General features: G+C 35.6%; 1 protein-coding gene across 2 annotated transcripts in view; it reads right to left on the bottom strand.

Moving 5' to 3' along the window:
* Man1a1 (mannosidase alpha class 1A member 1) overlaps window positions 1–20,894 on the bottom strand; it is a 167,857-nt gene that overhangs the window by 110,496 nt on the left and 36,467 nt on the right. For both annotated transcript variants that reach the window (XM_071613068.1, XM_027953031.2), the window contains exons 3-4: window positions 11,199–11,295; window positions 6,428–6,543 (exon numbers count right to left, since the gene is read on the bottom strand). In XM_071613068.1, the coding sequence (XP_071469169.1) occupies window positions 6,428–6,543; window positions 11,199–11,295 (213 nt within the window). The remainder of the gene's footprint in view (window positions 1–6,427; window positions 6,544–11,198; window positions 11,296–20,894) is intronic.

Here is a 20,894-nt window from a genome sequence, read left to right as displayed (position 1 = left end):
AGAGTAATATGTCTAATGATAAAATCTAACAACTTAACCCTCAAATATATTCCTCTCAATTTGTTCTTGTGTTTTTCCATTTTTAAACCTGAGAACAGTCCCCCACATTTCTGTTTATTGAAGCCTGTTAACATGATTTTATGTTCTTATTCTGACTATGGATTCATTACATATGCATTCTTTCTTCCTCCCACAAAAATTTTGGATCATCAGGACTTTTATATAGACATCTGATAAAAATTATTGCAGATAGAGGACTGAGCCATGTCAAATACCACCAGAAATATATCTTCAGCTTGACATCAATCACCTATTGGATGCAGTTATTCAATCTGCTATTGATCTAGCTCTGTATGCATTCTAGAACCTAAATCTATTTATCTTCCTCTACCTCTAAGGTATTGAAAGATAACCCTGTAAGGTGCTATGCTGAAGGTCAGTTGCTGTGACTTTAAAATTTCATAGATCTAATATTCTAGTGAGTCTAAGAAGCAAATCTGGCTTGTTAGTAAATCCATGTCCCAGATGATTGCTATGTCCTTCTCTTTAAAAATCTTGTTCAGGAATGTTACTACATCACTATCAGTATTCTCAAAAGAGTCACCATCTTCCTCTGAAAACCAGAATTACTTTTGAATTACCACCATATAAATTCTTCCTCCCTCCTTTCTTTCAAAGTTAAATTATTTGAGCTCCTTTAACATTCTAGGTTATATTTTGTTTTACACCAGAAGACTGAAATTTAGACTTAGGTTACTCCATACAGATTCTTAGATAAAAACAATGAAGAAGACAAAAATTCTCCTACTATAATGAACTGGTTAGCAGACTAGAAAAATACTGGCCTAGAGTCAGAAAGATCTGGAACTAAAGACTGATGTGAGAGCTATTGAGTGTGAGAACCTAGGTTAACTCAATTCTTCTGAGTCTTCATTTGATCATTTATCAAAAGGGATAATGCATTCCTTACAAGTTATTATAAGCCCATGAGTATTAAGCACTGTGCAAAATCCCTGGAAAAAAATAAGGTGCTCAACAGACAACTGGTGCCATTACCTCTGCATATTAGTTCAGCCTAAAACCCTAAGGCCTATCTTCCACAGGGGTATTGAACAATCAAAATACCTATCTTCTGTGACCTTCACAAGAATGCTATTTCCCAATGGCTGAGAAGCCTTCTTTTGACATAGAGAATCCTGACTAATTTCCATTTGGGCTTGAGATACTTTATATGATACCTGGATTTTTAAAAATTTCTACAATATAGGGATCTTAGGCCATTTTTCAAACTTCTGATTTCAATATGTATTAAAATAATCATAAGATATGAATTACAGTGGATGGGGTAGAGAGAGAAGATGGGAGGGGAGGGAGGGGGGATGGTAGAGGATAGGAAAGGTAGCAGAATACAACAGTTACTAATAGGGTATTATGTAAAAATGTGGATGTGTAACCGATGTGATTCTGCAATCTGTATTTGGGGTAAAATTGGGAGTTCATAACCAACTTGAATCTAATGTATGAAATATGATATGTCAAGAGCTTTATAATGTTTTTAACAACCAATAAAAAAATTAAAATCAAAAAAAAAAGAATAATGCTGATATAAAAAAAATAAATAAATAAAAATAAAATAATCATACTAAACTTAAAAGAATACAGTCCTCCTATTAATATTCATGCAGTATCTTTAAAATGTTCTGAAAGTTTTCTATTCACTTATCCTAATGACAGAAGAGGGGATTGGGTAGGAGAGGGCATACATAGATGAAGTAGCCTTTACAAATAGAGTTTTGTGTGATCTACCCTAACAATTAATGTGAATTTCATAGTCAATTTCATCTGGGCTATTTTTAAAATAAAAACAAACTTTCCCCCTAAATCTCTAAGATTGCATTCCAGGAGTGTACTCTATATATTTTGTGGCTCTTAGCACATAGCCTATGTTAGAGTCAATTTAAGAAGTAGATCTAGTCTTTTATTTAAATTGCAAGAACCTATTAGTTAGTATCATACCTGATGAACAAGCACAGCTTGGAAATTTTTGGCTAAAGATGAATTCATAAAATAATTCTGGATTAGAGAAACTGCTTTTTTATTTTGACTTTTTTTCCAGCAATGGTACCTAACCAGTTCCATTTATAAGCTTAATAAAATATGTAGTATTACTAAATTTATATCAAAAATCAACTGGTGAGTAACATAAATCATAGAAAAAATTATTAGTGCCTAAGCCTTTTGGGTTCCTTACCCTGGTAATTTTCCTTTTAAGTTACTCCATTTTCTTTACATTTCTTTCCTCTGATTTACTATACACATATGTAAAATTATAATATAAAATGATAAGTATTGTAAAAATTGGAAAAAAGATGGTTTTTAAATTAGTTTTATAAATCTTATTATTAAAAAATTTAATAATTTATGTCCCTTTCCCCCAATCCTCAACAGTATACTTGCTCCTGCTAGGAAAGGCTTCCTTCAAATCAATGTTATGAGTTCAAGTGTGCGAAGAATCCAACCCTATCTGAGCAGTAGGAACATGAATGCTTCAAAATCTGTTTCAGAATGAGTGCCTGGAAGTCCAGCCTCCTCCATTAGGAAAGGCAGCATTTTAAACAACTCAGAGAAGCTCTAATCAGATTGAAACTTAGAAAGAACTTGCTCATCAAAATTATTCACAAAATGATATATTTCAAGAACTTTTTAGTTATGACAGCTTGAATTTTAGGGTGAACTCAAAATATAGTAGGGGTGTGTGTGTGTGTGTGTGTGTGTGTGTGTGTGTTTAAGGGTAGTTCCCTGATCTCCCTAGGCTATTATCATACCTGAGAAATAAGCAAGATTTAATAACAGTTGCTCTACTACATACCAATGCAATAATTATATTTAATAACAACTCCTGTACTAAAACCCAATGTACTAACTATGTTTAATAACCACGCCACTACTAACAGGTATGATAACTGAGTTTTACCTTACTAAGAAATATGCTGGAAACTTTAGACTTTTCGGTCATTGATTAAAGACAGGTAGCTGCCTATAGGCCTTGCCTGTTTAGAATTAAAATACATCTTTAATTATATAATTAGTACTTCAAAATGTGTGTGGTATACTTTGAGGATTAAGAGTAAGCATAAAACATTTGTAACAGATTAAATTGCAATATTTTATATTCTTAGTATATCCTAGCAGCTTTAGTTTCATATTTAATTAACATGATAAATCTCCAGGTTGTTAACAAAATGTAAGTTTTCTGGGCCACAATGAGAGGCAAATCACCACCTTGTTTATGTAATAGGTTGGTTTGGCCATGCAGGTCCAGAAAGGGTCTCACATAACAGCCTGATCTATTGCTAAACACAGCCAGAGAACAGCTCCTTGTATAGCCAAAGCCCAAATCATCACTCCTGGCAGGTATTTCTTAATATAAGATAGAAAATACTGAATAACTCCATTCAACAGGATAATTAACTTATGTATCTGCCCACTGGGATGCAATGTGTGCTTCTCCAAAACAGATCATTTTCAGGAGCATTGTTAGGGCAAACGTCCCTTCTTTTGACATGGAACTCTGGATCAAAGTCAAGTAGTCAGTCAGGCATATGAGACGTTCCAGAACTACTTCCTGAAGTCAACTTACATCCTTCCAGCAGGGACCCTACAGCTTGTTTGCCTTATTTCCTTGAAATGAAAAGAACAAACAGCCTGGATCGTTAAATTAAAAAATAAAGTCACCTTAGCCACCAATCCTCTCTTTTCCAAAACATATGGCATTCATTAAAATCAAAGGCACAATCCAGGTGTTTGCCAAAGTTCTGTTAGAGTTGTGTTGCTACTGTCTTGAGCAAGCTAATCATCTATCCTTTGTCTTTCTCAGACAAAGCCCTGCCTCTTACATCAAGATTTCATTTTACCTCAATATAGAAAGATGCATTTCAAGGATAGTTTTAATATAGCTTTTGCATTTACAGAGGGTTTATATAAGAAATTGTTATCTGAAGAAAAGTTCTACATATTCTATAAAATTTTCTAATGAAGGGCAGTTTTCAGTACTTCTCATGTAAGGATCTAGGTGACAAGTGTTTTTCAGTGTTTTTATTTGTTTATTTCAGTGCCAGTAAGGAAGAGGGAACTCACAATTAAATTTAGAAATGCTGTTAAAAACCCTTGATTGTTTGTCAATCTGTTGATGAGCTTCCTGTTAGAGAAACCACCACAAATCTGTTCTGGAAGTAGGTTAGCTAAAAACAGGTAGGTTAACTTCTCTGAATTCCAGATCATTTCTAACCATATAAACATATGATACAATGCAGCTATCTCTGCACCCTGTCAGTATGCCTTCCAGCTGAATCTAGCATACTTGGTTGAGAAGTAGGACAGGGGGACTAACTTCTCATCCATTTCACAAGCCTTTACTGAATGCTTATTAAATGACACACTCTAATGAGCACTGGAATATTAAGATTACATTCCTAACCTCAGAGGACTCAAATTCTCTGGCTGCCTATATATTTCTCAATTCTTTGTATTTCCTCTCTAGTAAAAAAAAAAAAAAAAACAAAACAGGGTCATTGAATTAGGCAGATCATATTGCAACTATAGCTCTTACTTGCTATATAATTTTGGGTAGATTAATTAACCATATTTTCATCTACAAGTAGGAAAAATACCACTTACCCTGTAGGGTTGTCACAAAGATTAAGATCAACCTATGAAAAAAACAATCAGCTAGCATAATATCTGGAATTTATCAGGCACTCATTCAATTGTTGATACCTTAGACAACTCAGCCTTTGCTGGGGTACTCTATTTTTCCTGCTAGACTAGAAGCTCCATAAGAGTAAGTAAGTGATCCTTAGAGGGTACTACTTGGTAAATAATTAGTACATATGTGAATGAATAATGAATAAACAAAAATCTGTCTTAGACTCTTTGTTCAAGGAGTACTTTGAATTAAATCAGAAAACTTATCTACAGAGTCTCTTCTTAGGGTTTTCTGTGATACCTATTACCTTTACAGAGTCTTGAACTGAACATAAAGGTTCATTTGTAAAGCCTTTGCTTCTACTTCCAAAACTATATTATCCCAGTGATTTATTTTAAGCCAGTTATTAAAGCCATTTGAACTTTGTGCTACCAAGTATGCAAATGAATCAACTTGCTATGCCTTAATGAAAAGAAAATGAGTTTTAGTTAATGATAGTGTAAGCCAATGAAAAGCATTTACTTTATGCTTTTAAGTGATATAAATTGAATATTTTGCATATAAACAAATTTATCCCTGACTGCAAAATTTGTTTATATTTAGAAGCACTGTAGGATAAAACTCTCAACAGCAGTATTTCTGCTTCAGTTTCATTTTTATTCTTCCCTTATAATACTTCTGGATCCATTAATTGTGTATAATAACCTTGCACTGTCAATTAAAATGTTATCAGGAAAAATTGTTAATTTAAATATAAGCAATAATGTTTTTAAGCGGGAATGATATATTATGTTATCCATAAAAAAAACTACATTATTTTGGGACTACAATGTTATAATTTTCAGGCAGACCAATCCAAGAATCAGGAAAGGACCTGGATGCGATTCATAGATCTACTGTTTAAGTCTACTTTCCTGTTTTCCATCATTGGATTTTGAAGGAATCTAGTTATTTTTGAGGAGAGAGAGGAGAGACGTGGGGGGTGGGCAGTTGGGGGAGAGAGAGAGAGAGAGAGAGAGAGAGAGAGAGAGAGAGATGGGTAGAGAGGGGGGGAAGAGAGAGAGAGAGACAGAGAGAGATAGTTAGGTAGATAGATATCTCATATGTAACTGGAGATAAGCCTGTAGGATTTTGAAGGTAGGTAGCTTAATTTATTTAAAATAACAAAGAGTGCCACAAAACAGAGATGTGGCAGGAAAACCCTCTTTCTCTGCCCAATTTCAACATACAGAACATTTCTTCTGCCTGTTTATGGAAATTTACAACAGATATCACAGAATGCTTACCAGATGGACAAGAGGTTTACTAGGATTTCTGCAGAGTAATCTGAGATTAAAAACAGTACCAATATTGAAGTCATAAGTAAAAAATGGCAAAAAAAGAAAGAAAATAAATAAATGAATGAATGCTAGGGCCAATGCTTCCTTTTCTTAGAATAAATTATTTGTCAACATCAATTATGAAATAAAACAATGACTAATACTTGGCACATGTAGGTTTCAACAAATATTAATTTTTCTTACCCTTCATTTACCAAAAAACAAAGACATGTGTATGTAAGAGAGAGTAAGAACATAGTATGCTAGTAATATATTTGCTATGCAAAGTTGCATTATTTGTTTCTGCTAGGATACATTAAGATAGGACATTCTGTCCCAATACAAAATGTATCCACATTAACTAAGCTTCAAGGACTCAATTAGCAACTTTTATTTAACTTACCACATTAAAGTCTAAATTTTTTTCAATCCATGATTTTGCTTCTTGAAATTCATTTTTCATTCCCATTATAAAAAGTGTATCCAGTGCATCTACTATAGTTGCTCCTTTGATGTTACCTGGAAATACCAGAAAAAATATTCACTAAAATACTTCTCTCTCTCTCTCTCTCTCTCTCTCTCTCTCACACACACACACACACACACACACACACACACACACACGTAATACTTAGGAAAGAGGGTGATTTTGAATCTATTAATAAGCAGTAATACTGAATACAATCTAAAATTCTCCCAGCAAAAGAAAATATAAAAAAGTATTAAAACCAAACCAAAAACTACAGGAAGATAGACAAATCTTTAATGTTTCTTTTGATTTGTAGAAAATAAATCTCTGAGAAATTTAATTTGTGATTGCTTTCTCTAGGAAAAGAATAAGTATAAAACAAAGGGCAACACACAAATTAACTTTAATGTAATTACACCAAAGTGCACCAACATAAACTGTCTAAATATAACTACAACATCTAAAATTGTTTAATGATAGCTCAAAGAAATCATTACATTAATCCCCTTATCTGTAGTGGATATGTTCCAATAACCCAGTGGATGCTTGAAATATCAGATAGTACCAAACTCTAAATATACTGTTATTTGCTAACCATACACAAATTAAATGGCTATTCCAGCTCTGCTAAATGCTTATACACTGTGGCCATGCCTTTTATAGTTTGAGATATAACAGCAAAACACTGGCAGGAATTTCTGTTTCCTCTTTTACAATTTCATAGATAGACAATTCATTCTTAGATCTTAGCAACCTGAGCATGATTTTCTCCCTCCCTTTCCTTAGAAAGTTTAGAAATGTCATATCTTCCCTTATAAAAGAAGCACTTTACAGCTTCTCTTTGGCATATCTGAATTGCCAGTGTCACTGCTCTTACACTTTGAGGCTCTAAATAAGTGAAATGAGTTATTTGAACACTCTTATGGTAATACCAAGGAGAGATGAGCCAAGATGTTTACTGATTAACAGGTGTGTAACACATTTGGTGTGAACACTGGATGACTACATATAGGCAGTGCAGAGCAATAGGGCTCAATACTCCATGACACTACTAAGAATAGCACACAATTTAAAACTTAAAAATTATTTATGTTTGAAACTTGCCAATTAACACTTTTAGACTTCAGCTGACTGCAGGTAAGTAAAACTCAAAACACAAAATCATGGGCAAAGAGAGGGGACTACTGTACTCTAAAATGAAATCCCACCCTCTCTAGGAAAACCTAACTGATCCCAGTTCCCTTTTCCCACCTAGCCAGTCCATAATGTTTTATTTTCTCCAAATTCCCACAGTAGGAGACCTTATGTTTCTATGGCGCTCATCATTTTCTGGTCTGTATGCATCTCTTTTCATCCTAAATTTCCTTAGAACTGAGAGACCATGTCTTGTTCATTTCTACATTCTTCATGGTACCCTGCATGATTGTGATGATGATGACCAATGAATGGCTGTTGAAAGACTAGGTACTCTACTCAGATAGTGTTGTGGCCAATCCTAATTCAAATGGGTCCACGTTAAAAGTTATTTCATTTGGCATACTCTCTTCAAATACCATGTTGAGAAATTACCATTAGAAAACCACAAGCAACAGAATATGAAAATATTTAATTTTCAAAAATATACAAAGTAAGCATAAGTCTTACCTAATGAAAAGGAGAAAAAGACCTGAAGACACTTTCATTTCATGATAGATTTTATTGTAATTCAATGTTCTCTAAAAGACAACTTTAAAAAAAATTTTTGAAATAGAACTATGGATTCAGGGAAACAATAAAGGGAATATTTTAAAGCAGAACTTTAGACAGCAGCTTCATATTTTCACTGATATCTAATTTTCAGTGATTAAGAGTTTTAAGTAAACATTTTTATTCTTATATTTTAGTTTTATCCTGAGTACAGCTGGTCAAGTGTTTGCACTTGTCTATCTCTGTTTGAGGTTCAATTCCACTTGAATTTTTTTTTTAATCTCTGAAATCTTAACATAGTTTGAGTTTCTTATTTAAAGTGGAACTGGGGATGATGGATACTTGAGATAATTTCTTATGTTCACTAATGTTTAAGTTGCAGAAGTAACGAGTTTTCTCCCCCCTCAGAAACAAATGTGAGGCTCAACCTAACTGGAAAGAAACAACCATGAGAAAGAAACAGCCTGGAACACTAATAATTGGGAAAACTTACATTCATGAAGACTAATGCCTTCTTTGAAAACACAAGACTGCTTTTAAAGCCTAAACTCAGAACAAACTATCTCAAACTAAAAGCCATTCCTATGAAGCCTGGTGGTAAGGGACTAGAAATTTCCTGGCTTCTACCTCATTTGCTGAAGAATATAAAGCACAACATATTATTTACAGATAAGAACTGAATAGTAAATGAGCTCAAGGAGTCATCTAAAAGGTCCTTTATCTGTAAAAATAAAAACCTTATTCTTTGTAACAAGTCCTGCTACATTGGTATTACTATACCAAGAAAATTTTTATGTAGCCTATTTAATTCAAAGATGGAGTGAGAAATATCACTTGACTATTAATATTAATATTTCATTTTCTTATGCTAATATCTGAAGACTTTTTTAAATGAACGAGTTCTTATCTGGATTATGGAAAGTGTTTTTACCAAAAAAAAATGCAATAAAAATTATTTTAAAAATGAAGGCAGAAGAAACTTAGTATGTTGGGGTTTTTGAGTTGTTTTGTTTTTGTTTTGGTCCTGGGGATTGAATCCAGGGGCCCTTAGCAACTTGAGCATGATCTCCAACCCTTTTTTTAAATATATTTTTTAGAGATAGAGTCTTGCTAAGTTGCTTATGGCCTCATTCAGTTGCCTCAACATTCCCAAATTAAAGAGGAGTGTCACCGTGCCCAGATACTTAGTATGTTTTTAAAGTTCTGGCATAAATTTTAAAGCCATCAATATAACAAAGAAGCAAATAATCTATTTGATAAACATGGAAAATTACATACAAGTTATTTCTTAAAAGATACAAACTAATTTCATGAAGATAGAAGTAAAAATCTAATCAGATTTTTAAAAAAGTCACAGTAAACATTAAAAAAATAAAGACCTCTGATTCAGTATGAAGTTTCAGGGTTGCTCTCTTCAATTTGTACCTCTCACCACCCATGTTAATGGTGTCTTAAAACACTATTTTAGAAATCTCTGAAACAATTTCAAATATGCTGTTGCTAGGTTGAAGCTCACTTCATTTCTAAATTGTGTCACTATGAGAAACCAAGCAATCTCTCCTTTCGTCTGCTCTTTCCAGTTCTCCCTATCTTTTCTTTTAGTACCTGGGATTGAACTCAGGGGCACTTAATCACTGAGCCACATCCCCAGCCATTTTTTGTATGTTATTTAGAGACAAGGTCTCATTGAGTTGCTAAACACCTAAGTTGTTGAGGCTGGCTTTGAACTTGTGATCCTCCTGCCTTAGCCTCCCAAACCACTGGGATTACAGGCATACACACACCACGCCTGGCCTCTCTACATATTTTGCAATCGCCTGCAACACCCTTCTCCCTTCTGGAAATCCTACTGTTTGCTCAGAACTTTGTATGAACATCTACTGAACTATCTAAGACTTTGAGAATTTACTACTTATATACATGTGTTTTGCACTAGACCATGAACTCTTTAAAGACATATTATTTTCATTAACACCAGTGCCAGAAGTAGAGCCAAATGTGAAATGTCCTAAGTAAATGGAAAAGCAAAGTATAATGATTAGGAACATGAATTCTGATGCCAGCAACACTGGAATTCAAGTCCCAGTTCAACCAGTTAGTAGGCCGCAATCTCTGGGAAAGCTATTCCCTGAGCCTCATTTTTCTCATCAATAAAATGTGTATAATAATGAGGTTAAATGAGATGTGGCATGAATGGCACTTGGTACAGAGTAAGTGCTCAGTAAATGTTAGTTGAAACTGTTAGTTGATATACGAATTGGTACTAATTAACACATTATGTTGAAGTATGGAAAGCTGTATTTTCTACTGGTGAATTCAGCACCGTCAGAATAAGACTCTATTCCCTTTCATCTTAACATTTCTAGACAAAAATGGGGAACTGGAAGGATAGCAAGTGCAGTAGGCAAGACACTGAGTGGGAGCCATCAAACCCTTCTGTTTCTTAGCTTCCTTACTTCTACCATAGAAACATCATTAATAATCACAGGACCAGTCACGGAGTGTGCTGTGAGGACCAAATGCAATACAGATAAAAGCCCAAATACATGGCCCAGTGTTTTCTCATGATCTTTTGCATGGTACAAACAGCAAGAACCTACAGCCAAGGTTGAGATACAGTAAAGAACACCATGGTTGGTTGCCTTGGCCAGTTTACCTATAAAAAAATTTTTACCTGGAAGGAAGCAGTTAATACAGCAGACCAAATGCTCTCCTGTGGGATACACCTTTTGATCTACAAATCCTAATGCTACACCTCACATCCATTAGCTAAGACTCTCTGGAAGTGTGCTCCAGGTGTGTCAGTATTTTTAAGTTATGCAAGTCACTCTGATGTGCAGACACTGTCCTATTTTTAAATGACACACTATGCACAATCCTTGAAGAAAACTCCATTGGGTGTGCAGGTTTCCCAGCAGCATGGAAGGCCTGGAGGATCACCACATCACACAAATTTCTCCAAGACCATAAACTCCCACAACTGGAGAGAACATATGTCACTAACGTACATTCTACTCACCAAACAAACTGCTTGAATGGCCTTCTTTTGATATAGGTTTCAGTTCATTTAATCCCCATGCATAACGCTTATAATTATTCCAAGCATGTTTCATCATCTGAGAAAAGAAATAAAAATGAGATTATAATTTGAACAAAAATTTTGTTACAAATTTGATGACATATTCTCCCTCACCCCCTAGAGAAACAGACAAAGGTTTATTTAGGAAAGCAGAGACATATTTAAGGGAGAATGTAGGTTATCTCAAGAGTGAGAAGTTTATGGGGTAAAGCAAGGAATATAGGTTCAAGGGAGAATGCAGGCCATTTCTAGAGGGAGAGACAACCCACATACTTTAGATTTAAAGGTTAAAACATTAAAATCACTTTTTAGTAAAAAAAAAAGAGATGATGATTAATTAAAAAGGTGATGATAGTAAAAATAAATAAGAACACATATGTATATCACACACACACAGATTACCCCTTTAAGTTTACAAATGGAAACTCTTCTTTTATGAGTCTACTTAATCCTATTTAATGGTATTTTTTAAAAACACCATTTTAAAAACTCACTTCCCAGCAACAGATAGTTTGCTTATCCTAAAAGGATGAATCATTCCTATATTGATCTATTTCATTCTCATAAAAGATAAGATCCGTAAAGCCTCTATATTTAAAATTGTATTTTTGCACAAGGTTCTTTCTACTTTGTTTACCTCATGGTATGTAGACAAATATTCAAAGTTATCACTTTAACACTCTAATTTCTTTACCAATACTATATGGAGAAGTATTCTGAAATATCTACAGGAAATAAAAAATTAAAATAGCCAGATTTAGAAAAACTTCCATTTATTTTAATATAATCAATCTTTAACTAGATATGTATGTGTCTATACATATGTAACTTAAGATTAATTCTATATATTCTCAATTGAAAATCCATGTACTAGCCATATTTTTAACAGTCAAATCTCTCTCTCATGAACTAGTTGTGAAAACTTTTTTTCAATGACTCAAAGACTATATCTCGTTATTTTTGTCATAGTTTTCTTAAAAAGGGTTAGGAACTCCTCAACTTCCTAGAACTTATTCATCTTTTTTTTTTTTTTTTTTAGCAACAGTAATTAAAAAACATCATAGAAAGTTACAGATACTGTTCAAGGGCTGTGCATCACTAAAACTCTAAGTTAATACAATTTTATTTATAACAGTCCTCACATAACTCTGAAAACAATAACAAGCATCTTTCTTTGAATGTTTTGAATATTCCTCTCTCACCACTATTACTACTATTAAAAGCTACCAACAATCTGTACCATCTGCTAGTACTCTGCTAAATGCTTACATTTGGTATGGTTCTCAATTTTTTCTACAACCCTACAAAATATGGTTTTATTACTATCATTTGGTAGGTGAGGAAACTGAGGCATGGAATTTAACAAGAAAACAAAACTTTACTCAAAGTCACGACCGTTCTGCACAGCCAAGAAGCCAGGGTTCATCCCCTTGTTGGCCTTACTGCAAAGCCTCAAGCATTATCCAACCACTCATATTGAGTCAGAAATGTGATGGCCTTTAATGAATCAAATTGTTGCTGATCCAACAATCCATATAATGTGCTTTCAAATTTTTCTTCTTATAAAGTAATTTTATTGAAAAGTATGATATATTTGAGGGTCAGCTAACTTGATTTATAATCTCTACAATGTCACAGATTAGTCACATACCAATGGATGAGTCATTGTTTTTGTGAGACTCTCTTTCCTTATTTAAAAAATTGGGTTATAAGTCCTCACAGGTACAAGTAAGGATTCCATGAATATGGCCTGTGTTTTTGCACCCAGCATGCTGCTTTGATAGATGGTTGGTAGTCATATGTTGATTGAACTTTAAATCTATATTAAAACCAATTATAGTTACATTACAAAAAAGTAGAAACCAATGAGCTTCTGAAAGACTAGGTATATGAAATCTACAAAATCACCTTGAGTTTTCACCTGAGTTTTATTTGGTTATACCATTAAATATACTACATTTGGTAAGCTATTCATTCCGATAAATTCCAAAATTCTTTGAAAATTCAAAACCTTTTGGAATACACTTGACATAAAAAAGGAAAAAATTATGATTGGTTCAGCTTCAAATATGAATGAAAACCAGGCCATATAGTATTAATGACTTAAAGATGGCATAAAGCTTTCCCATAGAGAACCATTGCTTTGTCAAAAATTACCATTTATATGATGTACTGCTAGTAAATTACCACTGTAGTATATATTAACTTTTCTCATCTTTATTTTTTTTTACTCCCAAGTGAAAATCTGACACTAATTGCTTAGCTTCCTACATTTCAAAAGTTGCTGTGACACACTTCTCAAAATGGGTTCTTTATCCCATGAGATTTTAAAATTAAAGTTAGAAAAGAAAGTGAGTGGTGTGGTCAAAATGCCCTGAATGGAACATCAGCAGTGATTTCTCTAATAATCTATAAAACGAAGAGAAACATTCTTAGTTGACTGGTTCCTGTGGTTGGTCAGCTCTGGAAGTGATTTGACCTGTTAAAGTTAACTGTAAAACATCCTGTATGTGTGTGTGTGCGCAGAATAATTGTAAGGTTGAAGTCACAAGTCATACATAAATTCAACTAGTTAACTCAGATTTATGGATTATATAAATATCTGAAAACACCAAAATGTTACTAGCTTTTAATTTCACACTATTAAGGAGCTGGGCGATGAAGGCATTTAATCTCTCCAGTGTTAACCATGAGCTGACAGGCAAGAAGGTCACTTCTAAAATTCCACTGTTATCAAATAAGTCCATGAATAAGCTTGATCCCTGCTCTTTACAAGCTCCTTATTTTGTTTTGTAGCCTTTCCTCAGCTTAATTAGGGTTCTACAACCTGATATCTGAAGAAGGAGGATTAAAACAGGCCTATGCTAGAGGCTGGCTGGGACTCCAGCAACACTGAAACCCTCAGAAAAAAACAAACCAAAGATATTTTTATGATTATATTTGCACTGGTGAAAAGTATAACTAAAACACTGTGTACCTGTAAACAAACAAGAGAGAATGACCCAAAAATTCCATAACAATTTATGGTTTGGGCCAGAGAAGATGGAAATAAGGCATAATATACATAAAACATAGTATTTAAAACACTTTGTACTTTCTTTTTCAATTGATATCAAGGCTGAGTAATTAGGCAATATCATTTATTGAGTGTCCATAATCCATGAATAATACGATGCTAAAGGACTAGAAGGGAAATATACAAGACTCTGTCTCACATTTAATCCAATGGATAATGTATGAAAGCTTAAGAGTCTTCCTTCTTATGTAGTCAATAAAAGTTTATCAACACAGGAAAACAATAAGAAAACCAATTAAGTATTATGTGCAATTTCACTGTTGTACTTAACCATTTATTTTAAATAGTATATTCTGACCTAACCAAGGACATAGAAAGAAAATATGTTTGAATTTCCTCTACTATGTGTAGATTTCATAACTTGTGTTTTGTTGCTAGGAACTATCCTTAGCAAATCTTTCTATTTTTTGAAGTTTTAATCATATGATCTAAAATTTTTCATAAGAGATACTTTAAAAATCTTTGTGAAAATCTCACCATTTTTACAAAACAGGTCGGGCAAAGATTTGGGGCTTTCAGAGCAGCCACTTTATGAAGCCTAGACACTCAAGTCCCACTTACAGCCCCCTTCGAATGGGATCTTATACAAAATTTCCATAATTTGTCCAATGTGATTCTGTCCCCAGCCAAATGATCCTGTTGCTCAATTCAAAGACAGACAACAGATGGCTGGCCACCAGCCTCTAAGGTGAAGTGTCCTGGTGCAGAGTTCTCACTGATGGATGAAGCTGGACTGACCCAACCATCTCTTCCACCCACGGGAGTGCAACTTGGTAAACATTCTGAGAAAACATGTAGCCATAAAATGATGTAGAAGCACAGAAGCAGAGATGCCCAAGAGGAAAAGCCACAAGTTGAAAGTCAAAAGGCAGGTTAAGCCACGAGGGAAACAGAAGGTAAGAAATGAGGAGGCAGAGAGAGTAGACGTGAAGTGCTCAGTCATGTGCATGGAGTACCACTGGAATTACATTTAGTCTTCAGAGGATCTATAGAACTATAAGCAGTGCTGTTAATTCCTGAATGTTGATAAATTAATTATCTTCCTCTCCTCCATCATGCATGGCTCATTGTCTACTGAAACTGTTTATTTACTTCCTGAGCGTCCTGACAGAAAACTTTCTCATGAAAGCAATGTACAACGGGAGGTCACAGGCATAGGTATCAGACAAACCGGGCTGGTATCCCAGCTCTGTCAATATCAGTGTGACACTCAGTGAAGCAATTAATCTCTCTGAGTCCAGTTTCTACACCCATCAAATGTGAATGAACAAAAACACAGCCTCGTTGGTTGTGGTGATGATAAAATAACTTGTATAAAGAATTTAACACATGGTCTGACACACACAGTAAGTGTTCAATACATTTTAGGTATTTTCATATTCTTACTAAAAACTTAAACATGGCTTTGATCTTTGCAATCTCAAAGAGTTTCATAATTTTTCTTAGTAACATATGTAAATAGGAGGAACAAATATACACAAGTTTATTGTGCACAAACTCTTTATAAATGTATACATTTAAAAGTATACATGACTATTTTGTATGCAAAAGGTAGAAGAATGGATAAAGAGTAGAAAGGGTCCTTTTCAGGTGTAAGGTAATGTGAGTTGATCTTTAGTTTTAAAGGTTCATCGGCTGACTTTCATGAAATCTTAATTGTGCCAGGTAAGCTTGCACTGGGGATGTGTTTCAGGGATCTGGGAGCTGATCTAGGAAAAAGATATAACCACAAGAGGCAAAAATGCACAAGAAGCCTTATGGGGTGGTGCTTAGACAGGGTTGCATGAGAGAGGGTCTCTCACAGCATGAGACTGCCTAGAGGCCCAGGGCAAGGGGTAACCACCCAGAGGAAGAGGAGGGCAAAAGGATTCCTTGTGGAGATTGGGTGGGACAGAGGGCTTACAACTAGGTGATGTTGCTCAGCAGCGTGTTGAGGAGTCTTTGGGTCAGAGAACTCTCAAGAGCAACAGCAGCTTGAGGTCTAGAAACCACAACACTCTATTTTATCAACAGCCAACAGATGTTGGAAAATATTTCACAGAATATATAAAGAAGGCAGGGTCAAAAATGGCTAAAAATATGCTTGAGTTATTTTAAAAAATAATTGCATGTGTAAAACTTTGAGTTCGGCCAGGAGGTTTTGGGGTTAATGAGTCTAGCCTACGGGGAGGAAATAAGCAACATGGAGACCAAAGACAGAGACAATCCTCTTCTCATTTATAAAAAGAGATTGCTATGTGGCACTAAAAGAAGGGAGTTCTGGGGCTGAGGCTGTAGCTCAGTGGCAGAGCGCTTGCCTAGCATGCATGAGGCACTGGGATTGATCCTCAGCACCACATAAAAATAAACAAATAAAGGCATTCTGTCCATCTACAACTAAAAAAAAAAAAAAAAAGGAATTCTGTAGTACAGTGATGCTCACATCCCTGCTGTTCTGGGGAACACAAGGTCTGGGTCCAACTCAGGTGCAGTCCAGAGTGGGAGATGGATTCAACTCACTGGTTTTTAAAGCTGACAGTGCTATGCCATTACTTTTTAAACTATACTTAGGGCTGATGTTTTGAAAAACACTGACTTTAGAAGCATGACAATAGTTTCCACCAAACTTTGCCAGGAACTACTTGACTATCATAAAAAAGCAACATCTAGAACTTTCAGATTTAATGTTAGCACAAAATCTTTAAAGCCATGGTATTAGCCTCCTCTCTTTCAATCTTTGGTGGAACTGGACAAGGAAGATGGCAACAAGATATAAAGTAACTTGATAGAGTTAATTCTCGGATGCTCCCAGCCCTCCCTTATCCACTAGAAAGAAATTTCCAGGTAGGTGAACAAGAGACAGCAATTTCCTTTGCTTAGTTAATGTTATCCCACCATCAACATCTCCCTGGAGCAACGAAGGTTTTAGAGGGCCAGAAGGAGCTCTGGGTAGCAAGAGATCTGATGTTGAGACCCTACCAAAGGCACATGGCAGGGCAGGTGATAGTAGGTAAGCCCAAGCCCTGCAGCCTAAGGATCTGAGACCCCCAAACCCTTAGTTTTCTCATCCTTAAAACAGATCATCAATTGTAACAAATGCACCATGGTGGTGTGAAACATTGCCATTGGGAGAGACTGTGTCTATGTGGAGACAGGAGGGCTATGTGGGAACCTTCTAGACCTTCTGCTTCATTTTGCTATAAACCTAAAACTATTTTTTTTTAAAAAATAAGGCTCTTTAAAAAAAGAATATTATCTCCCTGACAGCTTGGCCAGGAAATCAAATGTGGTAATGCACCAGCCTAGTAGAAGATGATCAAGGAGTGTGTCTGACCTTTATCCACAGCACCCCCTCCTCAGAACCCTCCAAGGCTTCAGAAGTTGAGCAGAGATAAGAGAAAGAAACAGGCATTTAGTAAACTCAGAGTGGGCATGGCAATTCAAGGAGAGATGAATTAACGGGATAGGAAAGAAAAGAGGCCAATGTCACCCAGAGGTGACAGAATGCAGAGCCTGGCATGACTCCGCATTCACAGAGACTGCAGGCCATGGAGTCTGTCACAATTATGTCTAAAAGCGTTTAGAGCACTCTCACTGAACAGGTATCAAAATGCTACCTAAGACTGTCTAGGGAGTGATCTTCACTGAGTGAGGCCCCACATCCAGTTACCTTCTGGCTGTCATCCTTGGGGCATATGGAGAAAAACCCTTCTTGCCAGGAGAGTTGCCCATTTCACCCCACATCAAACTAAAATATGCATTCATACATTTAGCTCAATTTCTTTTTAAAATGCTGAAATATATTAGTCATCTCTCCCTTTCCCTAGGGCTACTAACGTGCTCTATTTCTAAGATTCTCTTTCCTAGTGTTACAATAACAATTCAACTTACTGAGTACCTATTGATGCCAGGACAAGAATTAAAAATGAGGACAGAATGTAGTTGCCAGATTTGAAAAGTAGAATCATGAGACATACCTATACTTTAAAAACAAACAAACAACAACAACAACAAACCAGAATTTGTTTACCTGGAATTAGAAGAATAGGACACACTGAATCCCTGGATTGGTCTCCACTGCCAGCTCTCTGGCTTGAGCCCTGCTGTATACTGGACTCAAAAAAGGGACACAAACTGAAGGGCCAGACAAAAGTAGAATGGCCAGGTCTAGAGCAACTGGAAATGATGGGGAATGCAGCAAAACAAGAGTGAAGGCTTTGATTCAAATCATTTTTTAAAAATACTATCCTGGCTAAGGGGAAAAAAATATGTGTGAGCCAGACAGCCCACAGCCCAGTAGTCTACACTGCAAGCCTCTGCTTATAGGCACAGATCTAGAGCTAATGGCTCTGCTCTTAAGACTGCTCGATAATTCCAGTCCACTTCCAGCATAGGCTGCTCTGCAGTTCCAGCTTCCTGAACTACTCTGGCCCCACCATAGGTAATGTCTTTTTACCACAAATTTGCAAAGTCCCTGAGAGCCCTTGAGATCTGAGAGGTATAAAGCATTATGCATAAACTTCTTAGCAATTTTCTTCTCCCTGTTTGAGTAGTAGTTCAACCTTTTAGGAAGCATTTAGAATTTTAAATACTCTGTTCCACAAAGAAAACCTTAAGAGCTGTCATCACTGCAGGTTTTCGAGTTGGAGGGGATAAAGAGGAAGTGAATGAACTTTGTCAAATATCTACTATGTTGCACTGTGAGGGGAACTTGATACAATTTACCACACTTAATCCTTGCAACATCCCTGTGGGGTATCCTAATCCCCAATTTACTGATGAGGAAGCTAAGCCCCCTGCCAGATCACAGAGAAGCAAGAATGTGAACCTCACTCTTAATTCTTCCACTGAACCACTGAAAAGAGCTCTAATATTTTGGCTGCTTTCAAATCTTAAGACAGCAATGGCCTCTGAGCATTCCAATTCTCTCACACACAGAGGGCAGCTCTCTCTGCAGTCAAAGGAACAGCTGCTCAGTCCTGGCATCGCAATTACACACACCTTATCACACTTGGGATCTGTGACACATAGAATGAAGCTTACAGCAGGGTCCTTCCTTGCCTGCCTAACATCCTTAATCCTCTAAGCCTTCCAATTCCCTCCATCTCAGCTCTCAGTTCTAGCCCTGTATCTACAACCTCTCCTCCAGGCCCTGTGTACCACTTGGATCCATAGGAAGGCTCCACTCTAGTCTGACCTGGCCTGTCACTAGATTTGTGAGAAACTCTGAATCCTCTTCTTCATGCCAGGCTATTGATTGCAACACCAGTTCCCTTTAGCTGAGATATTTTTTGTGGTTTATCATCAGGGCCAATGCAAGTCAGTTTTTCTTTCCCCATCCTCTGCAACTCTACTTCTTAATTTTTTGAGCTAACACTAGAAACACTGTCTTATTTCTTAAGAGAACCAGACACTACTTAGAAATAGGATAATCTTGCCATGTGTGCAATTGACTACATTCCTCAAGGTTACCTCTTCATCAAGAGTGGATATACATGTGTGCGAATATTCTTTAGATTTAGACATCCTGAATTCTCCCATGGCCAATTTTGTTATGCCTTTAAAGACAGCAGGAGATGTATAAAGAAGTAGTAATTATTTAATGAAATTGCATAAATCTCAATGGGCCACTGGGTATTAATTCCCCAGTGAAAGGAAAGACTGGTTTTCAGCAGCAAGTTCATTAGCGACTCTAATTTCTGATAAAGCCAGTTTAAAAAAAGAAAGAAAGAAAGAAAGAACTTCTAGTAACCACTACTTGTATACTTGTAGAGGGCAGATCTTCCTGTTTCTAAGAAGTATCTCACTCTTGCAAGAAATGGGCAGTGTTTCTAATTTTAGCTCAAAAATTATATCCTGAGCATTTGATGGTTTTCTCACTTTGTGACAGATTTTGACATTATTTTACAAAACTTTTGTGCTGTTACCAAGTGGAAGGGTATTTTGGGAAAATAACAAAAACAAACAAACAACAACAACAACAAAAAAAAAAAAAACACTGGGAAAAAGGCAAAATAAGAAATAGTTGAGTAACTTGTAAAATCATTTACCTAAAATACTGATAGGAATTTAGCATCTCAAAGGTTAGAGGTTAGAAAGCCCTTGTTCATATGTGACTATCCAGGACATTCCTTTTTTGGAAAGAAACACTATTGTTGAGAATATTTTGGTTATATAAAATAGCTTTCTTGCAATATTTTCCATCAAAAAAAAAAAATCTTGTGGTTAATGTCTTTGGTCTCTTTATGTAAAAGTTGTCACTTAAGTTTAAAGGTTCACCTCAGGATTTTTGGGTCTGTTTATCCAGATGGTTTTTAATTAATGTTAAAACTGTATATATTAGATTAACCCAGCTAAGACCTCTGGTCTTGAGCCAAGACCTGTGAAGATTTCCCCAATGAGGGAAGCACAGACAACTGCAGACCTTTTTAAGCCACCTATAGTAATTTTTAGAGACAGTATGCTCTGCTGAGATCACAATGCTCCATTTAGATTCTAAGGAGATCTAAAAACTCATTTTGTGGAAAGCAAATACTGTTCTCACATATTATTTCACCTCAAAAATATTTATAATAAAAATG

Source organism: Marmota flaviventris, chromosome 6, assembly GCF_047511675.1.
Source record: "Marmota flaviventris isolate mMarFla1 chromosome 6, mMarFla1.hap1, whole genome shotgun sequence".
Classification (NCBI taxonomy): domain Eukaryota; kingdom Metazoa; phylum Chordata; class Mammalia; order Rodentia; family Sciuridae; genus Marmota; species Marmota flaviventris.
The sequence above is the reverse complement of the archived record's forward strand: the minus strand, read 5'-3'. Positions and strand labels throughout refer to the sequence as shown.